At 39.4% G+C, this 17,685-nt stretch overlaps 1 protein-coding gene across 4 annotated transcripts in view; it reads right to left on the reverse strand.

The window, feature by feature from the left end:
- Positions 1-17,685, reverse strand: part of PPP1R21 (protein phosphatase 1 regulatory subunit 21) — a 70,771-nt gene that overhangs the window by 44,056 nt on the left and 9,030 nt on the right. For 2 of the 4 annotated variants that reach the window (XM_015112318.3, XM_077959623.1), the window contains exons 2-9: positions 16,284-16,352; positions 12,624-12,770; positions 9,441-9,542; positions 7,764-7,928; positions 7,532-7,590; positions 6,449-6,543; positions 2,827-2,879; positions 2,176-2,325 (exon numbers count right to left, since the gene is read on the reverse strand). In XM_015112318.3, coding sequence (XP_014967804.2) covers positions 2,176-2,325; positions 2,827-2,879; positions 6,449-6,543; positions 7,532-7,590; positions 7,764-7,928; positions 9,441-9,542; positions 12,624-12,770; positions 16,284-16,352 — 840 coding nt within the window. Of the gene's footprint in view, positions 1-2,175; positions 2,326-2,826; positions 2,880-6,448; positions 6,544-7,531; positions 7,591-7,763; positions 7,929-9,440; positions 9,543-12,623; positions 12,810-16,283; positions 16,353-17,685 lie in introns of all 4 variants that reach the window. The other 2 variants (XM_015112321.3, XM_077959624.1) reach the window with 1 other exon arrangement.

The raw sequence follows: 17,685 nt of genomic DNA on the forward strand, positions 1-17,685 counted from the left end.
CTCAATTGTCCCCACTTCCTGGTATTTTTGGTTTTGTGTACTACCATCTCACATTGTTTCAAGGTGGTCTGGTCTGTGTGACCAATACGATACTGGAGAAGTGATGATGTGTGACTACCCAGGCTATGTCATAAAAGGCACTGTGGCTTCCACCTTGCTCTTAGATCGCTCGCTATGAGAAATGCTAGCTGCCATTTATGAGGACACTCAAAGAGCCAGGCAATAAGAAACTGAGGTTCCCAGCCAACAACTAGCACTAACTCAGCAGGCATGTGAGTGGGCCACCTGGGATGCAAATCCCCCAGCTCCAGTGACATCCTGACTGAAATCTCATGAGAGATCATGAGCCAGCTAACTAGCTCCTCCATTCTTGACCCGCAGCCACCGTGAGATAGTAAATGTTTGTTGTTTTAAACTACTAAGTTTTGGGGTAATTTATTACATAGCAATACATAGCTAATATACTCACAACATTTATTTTATCCTTTTCAGTTAAATGAAATTTTGTAAGCTACCTTTTATTGTTTTTTAGAATTAGCAGGGGAGAAAAAAGAAGCAAAATCTAATGGCTAAAAAAAAGCACATAGACTGAAGGAAGTGACATTTTTAAACCCTGTCTGAACTTCACAAACCCTGAAAATGCCCCCCAAGCTCAACTGGATAAGCAGTTTGTCTCCCACTCCATAACTCAGCAGGAAGGAAAAAGGTCAACTATACCACACAGGTTGTTTTACTCCTAAACATGCCCAATGATGAAAGTTATACTACATCGGGGAGAGAAATGCCAGCAAATTAATTTTTCCAACAATAAAATGGCACTTTTATGTCACCCCCGATCAAAAAGCTATAGAGGCCTCAATCCTACAAACAAAGTAAAGGTCTATGTCTTGGCCTGCCCTTAGAGGCCTTTTAGAATCTGGAGCCATTTTTTCTCTTTCAACCTTACTTCCCATTCCTCCCTTTCCGAGGACTTCACATTCCAGTCAAGACAGTTTGCTCATTATTCCCTCCGCATGCCTCCCCTGTTCCCAACACCCACACTCCCTATGCTTTCCTGCTCCATGATTTCGTTCATGTCATTCTCTTCCGGGGGAAAAAGCGTATCCCACTTCTCCCCTCCCCTATTCAAACCTTGCTAATTTTTCAAGACCCATTCAAATCCCCAAAGAATCTTTCCCAGACAGAACCGCCTACAGCGACTTCCATTCCCTGGTGATCTCATACCACTTACTGGCCATACCACTCACTCGCTCACAATGAGGTCTTTTAAAAACTTCCCTAAGGCCAGGCACAGTGGCTTACACCTGTAATCCCAGCACTTTGGGAGGCTGAGGCAGGCGGATCACTTGAGGTCAGGAGTTTGAGACCAGCCTGGCCAACATGGCAAAACCCTGGCTCTACTAAAAATAGGGAAAAAAAGAAAAAAAAAAATTAGCCAGTGTGGTGGTGCACGCCTGTAGTCCCAGCTAGTTGGGAGGCTGAAGTGGCAGGATCACTTGAGTCCAGGAGGCGGAGGCTGCAGTGAACCAAGATCACACTGTTGCACCCCAGCCTGGGTGACAGAGCAAGACTCTGCCTCAATAAAAAAAAAAAAAAAAAAAAAAAGGAAAGGAAAAAAAAACCTCCCTGATAATGGTTTGTCTCTATGTCCCTACCCAAATCTCATCTTCTAGCTCCCATAGTTCCCACATTATGGGAGGGACCCAGTGGGAGACGACTGAATCATGGCGGTGGGTCTTCCCTGCACTGTTCTCACAATAGATAATGGGTCTCATGAGATCTGATGGTTTTAAAAATGGGAGTTTCCCTGCACAAGCTCTCTTTTTGCCTGCCGCCATCCACGAAAGATGTGACTTGCTCCTCCTTGCCTTGATTGTGAGGCCTTCCCAGCCATGTGGAACTGTTAAGTCTAATAAACCTCTTTCTTTTGTAAATTGCTCAGTCTCCGGTATGTCTTTATCAGCAGTGTGAAAACGGACTAATACACTTCCCTAGCATGTAATTTCTTAAGAATCTCCATTTTTGCCATATTTTATTTTGAGAGTAAAAACTATGACTTTGGGTTTTTTTCATGTCCTTTGCAGTTCTTGGATGGTGCACAGAAGAGGTCCGAAAACAAATAATATCTCCCTATTTTTTTCAGGGCAAACAAAATGTATTCTGAATTAAATTTACCTTCTGATTCAATGGAGATATAGTGTCGATGGCAGAATCAACAGGAAAAATCTGAATCCTCTGTTCTGTGTAGGTATGAAAGTTTAGAAGAGCCGTCACAAGATCCTGAACAAAAGCCAGGGCCTGCCCAGCAATATCTCGCATCTTCAGCTTTAAAATGAAAAATACACAGTTAAGGCCAACTCTCAAATTATTATCCTAAAAGAACTTTATTGAGTCTCTTCTGGAGAAAACATTTGAATCCTAGTGTGATTATTCCTTAATTTAAATTCATCTGCTCCCACTTGAATTTTAATATTCCTATCTAACTAAATTAGAAAGCCACCAGTTTGGCAAATACACCTCCTGTACTTAACCCAGAACACTTAAGTATAATATAGGTGTACCAACCTACAAGAAAGTATGGCTCAAACCATTAATGCATCTCATTACTTATTTCTAATGTTATCAGACAAGAGAGCAAAAATCTGTTTTACTTATGAATGTAATAAAAAGCAAGCTACATTTGAATAAATGTATGAGAAACACGTAAAGCAACAGTTAAACGCAATGACTGAATGCACTAAACAGAGGTCCAAACAACTAATTCTTGTTTCTGGAAAGTTTGATGTATACATAACTGAAAATAAAAACATGTACTTCATTCTTTACCTGGTGTCTCCTATTGTGGAGTGGAACGTTCAGAGCGTTATACTGACTATATTCTACAAAAGAAAAATAATGTACATTAAGTCTCTCATTTCACATATACCAGAAAATAGCTTAAATGCAATATAATGAATGCTCTGAAGCAAAATCAGCTTTGCATAAGAATTTAAAATAATGAACAATACAGAATAACAGAATTTACATAGAATCAGTGGTTTCTCAGATAAAGTAATACTTCCCATCTTTTTTTAACTTCAGGCTTAAAAAAACCCAAACAAATCCGGTGTTTCCATTTCTAAGAAATCATTTCAAACACTGCTTTCGGGCTTATCAAGACTACTTAGAAAGGCTCATGATGTTCTTGCTGTTTTCAGTCATTCTCCCTTCTAAAATAACCCTCCACAAAGCCACCACACTCATCAGCAAAAAATACCACTGTTTTCCTGACACTACACTACCGGAAAAATCTATCACTGTCTGCCACTGTGGATCTCAATGACTCAATCCTAACTTTCCTGGATGGCATCACTATCTTTCTCAGTCTTCCTCTCTATCCTGGTCTGTCGCTAACCTCTGGTAGCTTCCTCACACCTAGCCATACCTTCCTCAACCTCCTCCTTAATGAGCTGCATCTTTCCTCATCTCTACTCATCCCTTCAGCCACTCAAACCTGCCCTTCTCTGCCCAGGTTCTCAGTCAGAATGACCCCAGTGCCAAAAATATGATTCGGAATGTTCCTGTGGCATACTCACACAGTTCCCTCTTATGTCTCCATTGCTACTCACTGGGCTATGCATTACCAGCTTGGTCTCCTGTCCACCAACACCTCAGGACACTTCTATCAGCCATCTTTCAGCCTTGCTTGTTTTGCTTCCCAGCCTGGTCCATTATTTCAACAACGCTTTTGCTAACACAAATCCCAAGTAAGGTCCACTACAACTTACTCTGCTTAACTCCAGGGGGCTTCAACTCTACTCAGTAATCCACAATTTCATTGCCGTGTGCCTATTTTATTTCCCATGACATCTATCCCAAACCTTTTCTGTTTTAAGCTCCTAATATCATTCCTCCTCTACTCCCTGCTACCCAATGGACAGGATAGCCTCTCCCTACTCTACCAAAAAAAATCACAGCCAAAGCAAAAGAGTTCTTACACTCCCCACCCTCCACCTTGGTCTACTGCTTGCATATCCTTTCCTCAGCTAACCGTTCTCCTGGGCCCTTCTGCTTCTGATCCCCTCAGGACCTTAGGACATAATCACTCCCTGCTTCTATCTTCAGTATCTCCTCATTACAAATAAAGCATTTGCTGCAGCTCACTTAACTCTGTCTCCACAGTGAGTCTCTTCCATTACTAATCACACTTAATTCTCTGCCCTGACTCCTGTCCCCAGCACACGCAGCCTTTTCTTTCACTTTGCCTGTCAGGCTCTCATGCTTCTCCATTTCCTTCATTCCCACTGCTCAAAAAATAGCATTGCTCTGCCTGTTTCCTCAGCACCCACTCACCTCAACTCCCTGTCCTGGCAATCTAGTGTCAACCTACACCCTGCATAGAAGCGCTCCTCGCAAAGTATACTAGTCCTCTCGAGGCCACAAAATCCAGTCACCAAACCCAGTCGCCTTGCTGCATCACCCTCTGACCTCTCTACAGCAATGTGCAGAATGACCTGCACCATCAGGCTGAAACTGCTGAAACTCCCTTCTCCGGCTTCTACCTCACCCCGTTTCCACAGCTCCTCTCCGCCTCCTGATCACTGGGATGGAGAACTCACCAAGGACCCTACACAAGCCTGACTGCACTGTGCACCCACCACTCCCAACATGAGGGCTTCTCCAGCCCAATAGTGTTGACATCAGTTTCTCTCCTGAAGTCTAGTCTTTCATTTAGAAAGGCATACATCAACAGTTATATAGATACATATGAACCCATCTGTCAGAACATTAAACAACAACAAAGTTAACCTCGTCTCTCCCACAAACCTGTTCCTGTCTACCTCTTTTCTTTCAGTCAACTGCATCACCATCTTCCCCATCACTGCCTCCTTCTCCCTTGTCTCCTTGAAAGGACCAATCTGTTCCCTCTCCTTCCACAAGATCTTCCACGTCTCCCTAACAACCCAGGCTAAGCCTCCATAATAGCACACCAGAACTATCATCACAATAGTCTTTGACTCCCTTGTCCCACTCCAAGGCAATCTACACTCTGTTGCCAGATTAACCTTGTGAGTACACATATAGCAACATGATGTTCCCTGGCTCAAAAACTTCTCCAACAACCCCATGGCCTTATGAATTAAGTTCCCAGTCCTTAGACCAGAACACTAGGGTCCAGTCCCACCATACCTTTCAGAACTTAACATGTCATTGCCCTGCACATCCCACCCACCCTAAGCCTCCTGTGATACTGGATTACTGCTCCTGAGGGCATGATGACACCTTTTGTCCTATATACCATACTTCAAGTAATTCCTTAGATTTTACCCTTATCTCTGCCCAGTAAAACCTGCTCACACATCCAGGCCCAGCTCAAAGCACCCTTCCTCTGGGAAGGCTTCCCCACACCACACCACCAGCTACGGACTTGTCTAGGCACTCGGCAAATGATCTTTAAATATTTCAGGACTAAAAGTAATAATCCACATGTGACATGAAAGGGACCTAAAACAGGGTGACAACTAGTATTACAAAAGGAAGGATAAATCCATGATTCAGAAGGAAATTATTAGAACCTAATGATTGAGACAAGGCTTAAAGGGAAAATATAACGCCACAGTTTCAAATCCAGTGAATCCAGTAGTATTTACATTAATGTAGAAGCTAGAAACAGGTGTTGTTTTCAAGGGGGAGTTTAAATTTTTGATATAATGATGACATGGGCTGATTTTAATCCTAAATCGAACTGCTATTTTTCTTTTTTTTTTTCCTCTTTTTTTGGGTCTTCCCTAAACAAATTTAGGGGAAGTAAAATATTAATTTCAATCATGTGATTACAGAAAAAAGAAATGTGCATCAATTTGAATGTAAATTTCAAAATCCAAACAAGCAAATATTTTCTTTGCTTTTGAGGTTTTGACTTCTTACCTAAAGGCTGCAAATTTGGCACCTATTACACAAGTAAAGTAGTATTTTTTAACTTCTTTTTCGCTGCTCTTGGGAATGTAAATTACCAAACCATTCCCAGGGTGCACAGGAAGCAAGGCTTAACCAAGTTAGCTTCCTAGCTATCGCTGGGAATTGACCAAGGGTAAGACATCACTTTGAAAAGATTTAACTCCCACCGCCAAGCCTCATTTCCCCTGCCCCAATCAACAATTTTTCTTGTACAAATATTCAACTATTTTATGTGCAGGTTGTTTTTTTACCTTGGGAAATGCTAAATACATGCAATCAAAAAATGTGGATTTGGGCTTCTTCCAAGCAGACCGGCTGTGGAGTAGTTATATGACAATTTAAAATCTTCTTGTTAAATATGATTGCCACAGCTGATCAAATGAACAAAAAGAAAGCAATCCTCTGTTGGGCCAATTAAATTTTTTGCCCAAAAGATCAGAAATTTTAATTAGTTGGCTACCACAGAGAGATTCAAAGTTACAAATAATGGAAAACTATATATAATACCTACTTGTATCGTTAAAAGGTACTTTTTCATTGATGATTGATAAGGATTCCTCTAATCTACCTGACAAATCTTCATGAAGATTCTTTAACTGTAATTGACTGCAAGAAAAAAATACAAAACCACATTATCACCAATCACTGAGTGAATCCCCATTTATCTGTTACCTCAACAGCTGGTAGTAGACTTCCAGAGAACTGCACCTGACATTTGGGATACTCTTGGCAGAGAGTTGTTAAAAGATGACGATAACAAAAATGCTAACCTGGCTTCTCAAGTTCCAGGGACTTCTGGAGAATGATGTGGAAGTCTGGAGGAATTTATCATGGTTCCAGTGTCTTAGCCAACCTTACATTTATTTCCCCAAGCTCAAAGTAATCTTAGAGCCACTTCAAAGTCACAAATGTTCTCATTACAACACGTAAGTATTCACCCTAGTATCACTGTAGACTCTTTTTTAAAGTACATATTACATTAGCCTTCTTTTCCCCTTGAACTCAAAAGCTGGTAATTTCTGGGTTTGGTTCAATTATGCACACAGGTACACATCTAAATCATGCATGTAATTCTAACAATGCAATAAAATTGATCAGAGAAATTCACTTAGTTGATCCTATTAAAAACTACAATATTATTATCAAATAAACGTTAGAGTATACCTTTACCATACATTACTAATATTTTGATTTTAAGATTTATATCTCTCCAAATTAGATCATGTAACCTCTTTTTTATTCAAAATGTACCATTAAAAGACTGATATGGTGATTATCAGTTTTCCTTCCTGGGACTATCAGAGGCCCCTTCTGTTTAGAGTAGTTTCAAACAGAAAGTCTCCAGTCTTCAGTACAGGAGCTCCAGAACACTATCTGCCACAGCCCCAAACCCTTGCAGGCTGAGGACTAATACACAGGCCACCCTATCAAGAACGCCTAGGGCCCCGGAGATCCCAGAAATGAAAAGGACCCTGGAGATGACTCCCATTTCCTCCTTTTAAATGTAAGACAGGACAGAGGAGCTGCTACAACCAAAATTCATGTCTTCTGAGTCTTGCTTCAGAACCCTCTTGGAATTCAAGTTTCCACATACCATTCTTCCGTTCGAAGTCGACATTCCTTGGCTTCCTTTTCTAGAGTCTGAGATTTTACCTGAATTTCAGAAGAAAAAGAAAAGTAGATGGCTCAGGCTACAGACAGGAACACACTTAGTAAGACCTTGCAGGCAATAGTCTCACCAGAAATGACTAACTCTAAGTGCACAGACAATTTATTAATATAAAAGTCGTAATTATTTTTTAGTGTGCTCTCACAATGGGGCTTACTTCTAGTTTAGCCTTGTCATTCTGCAGCTTCTCAATGGTTTCCATGTACTTCCGGGTGAGACCGTCAACCACAGCTTGGTGCTGGGCTGCCTCTGTCTCCAGAGTGGCCAGCCGACTCCTCAGCTCTGCTTCCACATGCTTGTGCTGCTCATCAGCTTCAAAAAACTAAAAAGAGAAGACCATTTTCTCTTCTCACAATATCCTAATATACATAAATGAGAAAAATAACAGCAGTGACTATTCACTGAGCAACTTCCATATGGTTCCATACACTGACTATGTTAAACCCACACAGGCATTATCTCATTAAATCCTCACAGTATATCAGAAGTAGCTACTGTTATTCCTCTTTACAGATATGGAAACTCAAGCTTAAACGAGTTACATAACTAGTCTAATGTCTCACAGCTAAAATATAGTAGAACTTAGATGTGAACACAGGAAACCTACTCTAAAGCCTGCACCTCCTACCTCTTAGTCTCATGAATTTCTATTTTAAACAATGTCTGGCATACATAGAATTCAATTGATCAGAGTATAACTTTTCTACTAAGCTAACTTTCACATAAAATAATCAAAATTAAAACAGGTGTTATTCCTAAAACAGGTAAAGCTCTTTCCTGTAATTAGAGTCCAACACTAATAAGGAATTATGAATACTTAGATATAAAATACACTGAGGTCAAAAACTTTATTAACATTTAAAGACTGAAAAGTGTGTTTCCTACCATTTGACCAAAAAAAAAAAAAAAAAAAATCAGGAGGTTATAGTTGGATACACTACACCACAAATCTTTTTTTTTTTTTTTTTTTTTTTTGACACAGAGCCTCACCCTGCTGCCCAGGCTGGAGTGCTGTGGCTCAATCTCGGCTCACTGCAAGCTCTGCCTCCTGGGTTACGCCATTTTCCTGCCTCAGCCTCCCAAGTAGCTGGGACTACAGGCGCCTGCCACCACACCCAGCTAATTTTTTGTATTTTTAGTAGATACGGGGTTTCACCATGTTAGCCAGGATGGTCTCGATCTCCTGACCTCATGATCCGGCCGCCTTGGCCTCCCAAAGTGCTGGGATTACAGGCGTAAGTCACTGCGCCCGGCCCACTATGAATCTTAGAATATGCTCAATGGTTTGGGGGCAGGCACCAACTTTCCAACATTCCATAAATATCTGAGCACCTGACATAAGTAAGACACTGTCCAGGGATTGGACACAGAGAACATACATGGTTCATACCCTCAGAGACCTTACAGTTTAACAGGAGTAGGGATAAAAACCAACTAAACACCAGTAAATTAAAGACCTAAACATCAGTTAAAAAAAAAGGGGGGGGGCGGGGATGGAAAAAAGCAAACGCCACTTATTGGTAAGTTCCCATTTAAATGATACATGTAATCACTTCCTATATAAAATGAATAATGCTCAGTATACTTTTGCACTGTTAAATTATAAAGCCATTCTGCTGTCTTCTGAACAAATGAATATACTTCAAAGCACATCCACATTAAGATTGTGTGATATTTAAGAAATGAATAAGTGACACTGACATATATACTTGAAGATCACAGAAGACATTAAAACACCCACGCAGACACGAAACACTCCAGCTGCATTCGCTTTTCCACATTAACAGATCACAGACCTATTTTTTAATTCATATGGAAAACCAGATTTTCTCACTTGTATATGCAACCGTTCATTCTCTTCGATCTTCTTCTGCAGATCTTCATCAAAGACAGTCTTCTGTTCTTGACTCAACTGAGAAGAAGATTCTCCACTTTTCTGATGGAAAGAATAAGTTATGTCCACATAACTTTCATCCTTTAGAGAAACATCCTAAGGTACACAGATTCTCTATCACCTTAGAAGCTTGTCTCTTCTACGTGTTCACCATTCTCAAACAATCCTGCAAAAGGTATACAGTTCATCATTTAACTTTTCCTATGTGACACAAGTTGAAACTGCAAATATTGTAATGAGCAGGAAAGCTTTAAAAAGAGAGAGAAAAGAACAGATAAGGCTTACTATTCTTTGCAGATGAATTCATGAGTAGTTCTGTTGGAGGACGGAGCAGACCTACAAAGCTCCAGCAATATAAAATAAGCTCATAAATATAATTTCAATTTGATCTTTTGGTTTGGGAAATCAGAGTTACAGCAATTTCATGAGTCGGAGTTGCTAAACTCCATAAGAAATTGTAATAAATTTTGTAACAGCATCCACAAAGGTAAGTTTATACAAAAGTTCATACAAATTTCTAAGTTAAAAAAATATAAAATAAAGCTATTATAAATGAATAGGAAAATTCTCAAAGATTATTTAAAAATCCCTTTCTTTTAATTTTTTACTAATATGAACTCATTCTACATAGAAGAATAGCACTATTTAAAAGATCTAATAATAAGCATTTGTTTTCATGTAATACATAGAACTGAGACTATTCAAGGAACAGCCTAACAATGAAACTGTGTTCAGACATCAGTCACCACCCTTTCTCTGCTTTTTTTGTAGTCTCACTTCTCACTTAAAATGAAGTCATCTACTAATCTAATTTGAATCAGTGATTTAAAAGCCCTTTGAAAATGGAGTAGCCATATAAAAAGAAATTAAATATCCATCATGTTTGAAAAACAACAAGTGCATAAGGAACACTGCAGAATGACATATTCGGGGTCCTCAGTGCTTCCAAATTTGATGAGCTTTAATTAAAATTAATTCTCAAGTATCACACCCAAACCTCTGCTCAACAGTCCTAGGCAGGGATATTAAGAATCTGAAGAACATGTTTGAAGTACAAATAACTATTGTGTCCCCAAGGGTCTTTCAGAATTTCCAGGGCATGTACATCTTTTTTTTTTTTCTCTTGAGATGGAGTCTTGCTCTGTCGCCCAGGCTGGAGTGCAATGGTATGATCTTGGCTCACTGCAACCTCCGCCTCCTGGATTCAAGCAATTCTCCCACCTCAGCCTCCTGAGTAGCTGGGATTATAGCCGCGCCGCCACCATGCTGGGCTAATTTTTTGTATTTTCAGTAGAGACAGTGTTTCACCATGCTGGCCAGGCTGGTCTCGAACTTCTGACCTCGTGATCCACCTGCCTCAGCTTCCCAAAGTGCTGGGATTACAGGCATGAGCCACTGTGCCCGGCCTGGCACGTGTATCTTGAAAAAGTTTCCCGAGTGATTCTAACACATATGTGTTATACCCTCTCTGTTGCCTCCTTTATTTGAACACTAACACTCTAGCGAATTATTCTATGTAGGAAAATGTATATAGGAAAACTATTAACATATAACTATGGCAACTGCTCATTACATGGGAAATATGGCTCTAGGCACTTTTACATGATCCCATAGAATCCTCACAACAAACCTCAAAGGCTCATTGTCACTTTGCTGATGGAGAAACTAAGATTACAAGGTTAAAAATTGTGCCGAAAATCATAGATTTATTAAAGGCAACCAAAGAATTCAAGCCTGGGCTTCAATCTGAAGCCTGTGCTCTTCTGGCCATACTGCACTCCTTCAGAGTCACTGTGTGCCTTCTCCTTCCCTTCTACCCATTCTACTGTTACTGCCTCAATACATACATTTGTGGAGTGTTAGTCTATATACATACAAGACTTAAAGACTCAATCAGTACCTCTACCCCTTAAAAAAAAAAAAAAAAAAAAGGCAGCAACCTCTTAATCACAGCGTTCAAAAGTACCAGATTATCCACCTTAGAGCAATAACAATCTTGCCTCACCATATAAAACCATAAGGGAAAAAAACTCATCTCTAAACCTCAAGACGAGAACACCAAACTGGCCTCATAAGAATAAATGCTAAGAAATTACATCTGCAGTAAACTTACAAACCTAAGGTATGAGTGTTTCAACTGCTACTTTCATAAGAGTAGTAACACTGACAATCTCCCTCATTCTATTTGCTCAACCTTGGATTAATGGCAACCTGGTAAAACCAAAAGACATCAACAATTTTAGCAATGTAAGATATTCCATTGTCTCTTCTCGGTCACTAACCAACTATGTATATTTGCTCCTAATAAATTATTTAAAATTGACTATCATATAAAAATGTTTCTAACATTTAATATTTATTAATAATAAATGTCTGCTTTCTCAACCTAATATCCAGGTGTAATAATGGAACATTAAAAATTCAGGGCTAGGGCCCGGCATGGTGGCTCATGCCTGTAATCCCAGTACTTTGGGAGGCCAAGGCGGGCAGATCACCTGAGGTCGGGAGTTCGAGACCAGACTGACCAACATGGAGAAACTCTGTCTATACTAAAAATACAAAATTAGCTGGGAGTGGCACATGCCTGTAATCCCAGCTACTTGGGAGGTTGAGGCAGGAGAATCACTTGAACCCAGGAGGCGGAGACTGTGGTGAACTAAGATCGTGCCATCGCACTCCAGCCTGGGCAACAATAGTGAAACTCTGTCTCAAAAAAAAAAAAAAAAAAATCAGGGCCAGGCATGATGACTCACACCTGTAATCCTAGCACTTCGGGAGGCCAAGGCAGGTGGATCGCTTGAGTCCAGAAGTTCAAGGCCAGCCTGGGCAACATAGTGAGACCCCATCTCTATTACAAAAATTAGCCGGTCATGGTTGTGCACACCTACAGTCCCAGCCACTCTGGGAGCGGAGATGGAGGGATCACTGAGCCTGGGAGCAGAGGTTGCAGCAAGCCAAGATCATACCACAGCACTCCAGCCTGGGTGGTAGAGCAAGATCCTATCTCAAACAAACAAACAAACAAATAATTCAGCAGTGGGGTCTTCTGTTAAAACCAGGATGCCCTGTAGGTGTCAGTTACTAATGACAAGGTTACACTAACTTGCCTGTATTTGAACCTACCTTGTTTTTCTTGCCTCGTGGTTCACTTAGAGCTAGTTCATCTTGAAGTAGTTCTACCCTCTTGGCAAGCTGCAGATTTCGAAATGTCAAACTGTCCATTTCCTGTTGTAGTTTTCTCAATGACTGATCTTTCATTTTCAGTTGCTCCTATATCAAAGTGAAAACAGATTGGTCCTCACAGTTTAGCTGTAAGGTTTAGAAATTTTATTAAAAATTATTTTTGTTTCACCAAAATATAATCAAAACCTCTTGCTTTAGGAAATTCAGGTTGTATATACATCATTTCAGTTCTTAAGTTTTTAGCACTTTGTGAAAAGATAATCTTTTGGCTAAACCAAGTAAACATAAAAATAAGAGCAACTATACTAAAGTAACAGATCATGATCAACTAAACATCCTGTGACAGTGAACAGACACAAAGATTGAGGCTACAAGTTTATAAACTTAGACATTACTTATTTATTATTATTATTATTATTATTATTATTGAGACAGAGTCTCGCTCTATTGCCCAGGCTAGAGCGCAGTGGCACAATCTCAGTTCACTGCAACCTCTGCCACCCGAGTTTAAGTGATTCTCCTGCCTCAGCCTCCCAAGTGGCTGGGACTTCAGGCGCACACCACCACGGCTGGCTAACTTTTTTGTATTTTTAGTAGAGACAGGGTTTCGCCATGTTGGCCAGGCTGGTCTCAAACTCCCGACCTCAGGTGATCCACCCACCTCGGCCTCCCAAAGTGCTGGGTTTCCAGGCACGAGCCACCGTGCCTGGCCGAACTTGGGTATTTAAAAAGAACCTCCGATTTACTGATGATTCCCTTCAGTGAACAAGAATGGGAAGAAATATATCTGTATTCCAGTTTTTCTGTAAATCCTCCCTAAATTTAAATTAGTCAAAATAAAGTCTTTGCAACACACTTAATTTTTCTTCAACTATTCTGACATATCAAAGATAAAAATCAGTATCATACCAAAAATATTTTCAGATGCTGTCCTACAATAATTCACTTTAAAGCTAAATGACAATAGAAACAAAATCTAAAATATTCTTCTAACCTTTTTGACACACCCTCTGCTGACCACTTTGTTCTGTTTATGCCATAATGGGGTAAGAAAATGGGAAACTAATAAGAAATATTTACTTTTACTCTATTTTTTAAAAGAATTATTCTAACTATATTTTACTTACAATGTTCTGACAACTTTTTATTCACTGATTATCAAACACAGATGGCCATATAATACTGTATATTTAAAGAACTGGACTGGCACGGTGGCTTATGCCTGTAATCGCAGCACTTTGGGAGGCCAAGACAGGAGGACTGCTTAAGCCCAGAAGTTGGAGACCAGCCTGAGAAACATAGTGAGACCTCATCTCTATTTAAAAAAATAAAAAATAAAAAAATAAAGAACTGTATGTTTACCAGTGTCACTGAAACAATTATAAAACATGAAGGTCATGCTTTAATGAACAGATGATTTAACTATATTGAAACACCAACCTAGGCCAGGTGCAGTGGCTCATATCTATAATCCCAGAACTTTGGGAGGTTGAGGTGCGCGGATCACTTGAGGTCAGGAGTTTGAAACTGGCTTGGCCAACATGACAAAACTCCGACTCTACTAAAAATACAAAAATTAGCCAGGCAGGGTGGTACATGCCTGTGATCCCAGTGACTCAGGAGGCTGAGGCACAAGAATCGCTCAAACCAGGGAGGCAGAAGTTGCAGTGAGCTGAGATCGTGCCACTGCACTCCAGTCTGGGTGACAGAGTAAAACTCTGTCTCAAAAAAAAAAAAAAAGGAACAGCAACCTAAAAACCACAGACTAGTGTCTACACTCTATTGACATTACCTGCATGTTGAGAACAGTGCTAGAGGGATAGAATATGCTCCTGTTAAGGAGAAAATCATTTTTTTCCTACATTTGTTTAGTAAAACCTTAATTTTCACTTGTAGCTCAAAGGTAAATTTAGGCCGAGCCCATGTCCAAACCATCATGTCTTTCAAATTTTAAAACTTCAAATCAATGAACACTGATTATACCTCACTGAAGGGGTAAACCCAGTAATAAAATTAAAAGCCTACTGTAACACAGGACATCCTAATATTCCTGTCTAGCAAACTGGCATATTGTCACTTGGTGTACTATAATTACAATGACTACTGTAATAAATATTAAAATAAAAAATAATTTATTTTTTCTCATAATTTATATTCTTATAATTATAATATACAATTATGCTTCTAGTTCTTAAAATGAACTAACGCTCCAACTCCATTAGCCAATCATTAATTTCAGAAAACATCTATCCCAGCCTTTTGTTAAACTCCAGTTTCTGTAATGGGGATGATAATGTTATCTGACCTCATAGGGTTGTTGTGAACACTAAATGAGGTAATGGATATAATGTACTTAGCACAATGCCTGGTATATAGTGAGTGCTCAATCAATAGAACCAGCTGTCACCACTCCTACCACTGTTCCTACCATTGCTGCCATCACAGAGTTAATCAAACACAACCAGCAACAGGAGGGTATGAAACACCAGTGCAGGCTACTAGGACAAACTAGGAAAGACCTTCCCCAGCAATAAGTTTAAATATTATTGGGAGATATAATGATCATTTCTTCAACAATTTTGGTAAAATAATAACTTGACTAATAAATCCTGACTATAAAGCCTCTGTTTTAATCATCTTGGCTTGGGTGCAGAGAGCCTGGAAGTATGGGTGGGGTGTTCAGAACCATCTCAGCCCTGAGACTGTGCTAACCGCACCTAAGGAGGAGACACTCAGAGACAGATTTCTCTCCTATAGGATCCAACAACTGGCTACGTAAAACGACAATTTCTGTGGCTTAGTTGCCTAAGTGGAGCCACCTTAGACATATTACTGATCAGGGGCTTCTCCAGAAAGAGATGGGAGTAAGAAGAATCCTAATCCCATCTGTCTAAAGAGAGCAGAGGGAGCAAGAAAGGGAAAGAGCAAAAGAGTGAGCTAGACAGTATATTTAACTGAAACTTGGCCAAGAAGAAATCCAAATCCTAGGATTAATTTATCCATTTAAAAATATCACTAAGCAATATTTACTACATGCCTACTAGAAATGAGGCAGAAACAAATGCCTTCGTCTATCATATTTCTCCCCTCAGTTGACAAAAGTGCTGACGGTAAAATGTATCGCTCAGAGTATCCTGATTAACACAGGTAATTACTATTAAATAGCTCAACTAAAGGCAAGATTTAGGGACTAAATGATTCACACAATGGAATCTACTTATTAGAGACCTCCCTTCTGCTGAGTGAGAGGGATTCAAATAGGAATACGACATAGCCTCCCTCAGAGAGCTGTCTGATGACAACTGATAAGAAGCCTCAATAATCCAGATAAACTGAGCTAACTGAAGGCCTTGAGGCACAGGAGTAAGGCACTAGACAAAGTCACATATCTTTTTTATAATTTTTAGCTAAGGAAAGTAAAGTACCTCATATTCTTACCTAAGCAAGTAGGAAAATTAACCACAAAAAACTGTATTACTGTCCCTTATCCCTAGTGAATCAGTGTCAGAGTTGGAACTTTAACCCAGAAAACCCAATGAACCTGTTTTGAGCAACACCAAATGCTAACAACCCTCACAACACAAATATCCTGTTGCCCACCTTTAAAGCTGCAGAATTTGCTTGTTCATCCACAACACCTTTTTTCAGAACCTGATTCTGAGCCCGAAGCTGAAAACAGAGAAAGCAATAATTAATTTTTCATATAAAGCAATTGGTTATATCAAGGAAATCACATCAATTTTACAGGCAACATTACGTTACACTGAGTAACTAAGTAGCTTCTCACAAATATATGAGAACAAAAAAGTATTAGACCCAAAGAGGGTAGTAGATAGAATAATTCACCATTTTACAGATAAGGACACACAGGCTGAGTTGCCCAATGACATAACAAAAATCAATGGCAAAACTGGGACTACAATCCAGTCTCCTAAATTCTAGTGTGTCATTCTTTCTATAAAACCAAGTCCCATCCCTAAATAAAAACTAATACAATAAATAATAGGGTACTGAATATGCCATGTTCCTTGAAATTCTGACACACAATTCATTTGTAAAATACATACAACTGGACTAATTATTAAGTAAGAATTCCACAGAAAATAAAAATGTTGGGGCATCACCATACCCAGCAGGAGACTGTGCCTAATATTAGACATGCAAATGTCATCATCGACAATGGCTTCAGGCATCAGCTGGGGCAGTATACAAAAGCAACTAAGAAGCAGGCTCCATTCAGAAGTTAATAATAATACCCACTTACATTTGAATGCTCACTACAAACCAGGCACCGTCCTAAGTACTTTCATGTATTACTTCATCTAATCCTCACAATCCTATGAAGTGGGTACTCTAATTACCTCCATTTTACAGATGAGGAAACTGAGGCACAGAGAAGTTAATTAGCAATGCTGAGATTCAGACTCTACCAGTTTGGACTCCAAAGTCATAATGCCAATTAGACAACACTGGCTATTTCACAAAACTACATGTAAGTGAAAAAAGCAGTGAGCTGGAGAGGTGAGAGATGCCTTTCGCGAAAGAGGTAAAACTTGGGCTTTTTTTCACAGTTAATCATTAAATATTGAGAAACAACGTTATTTTAAATAAAGTATACAAATCAGAAATTATGCAGCTAAATGCATTTTTACTTATGTATGCATCTATACAACCACCACTGACAGGGTTTTAAAAGATAAAATTTACTTCTGTAGTAAGAGGAAAATATTCTCAGCAAAAAGAACATAGAGCACTTAAGTATAAATATACAAGTTGACTGCAGCTGAAGCAAGAGGTTTACAGACTAATATTCCCAGGGCTCAGTGCAGATATCATGAAAGACCAGGTTCTTCTCTGAGAAACTGAAAGAATGAGACATACTTCTATATGAGCTTTAAAAAAAAAAAATCTATTTCTAAAATTAAAAATAAAAAAATTTTAAAAATCTTTCTAATTCTGCATAACTGAGATCTGTCTCCTGAGAACAGAGAACAGAAACGAC

The sequence above is a fragment of the Macaca mulatta genome, chromosome 13 (genome assembly GCF_049350105.2).
Source record: "Macaca mulatta isolate MMU2019108-1 chromosome 13, T2T-MMU8v2.0, whole genome shotgun sequence".
Taxonomy (NCBI): Eukaryota; Metazoa; Chordata; class Mammalia; order Primates; family Cercopithecidae; genus Macaca; species Macaca mulatta.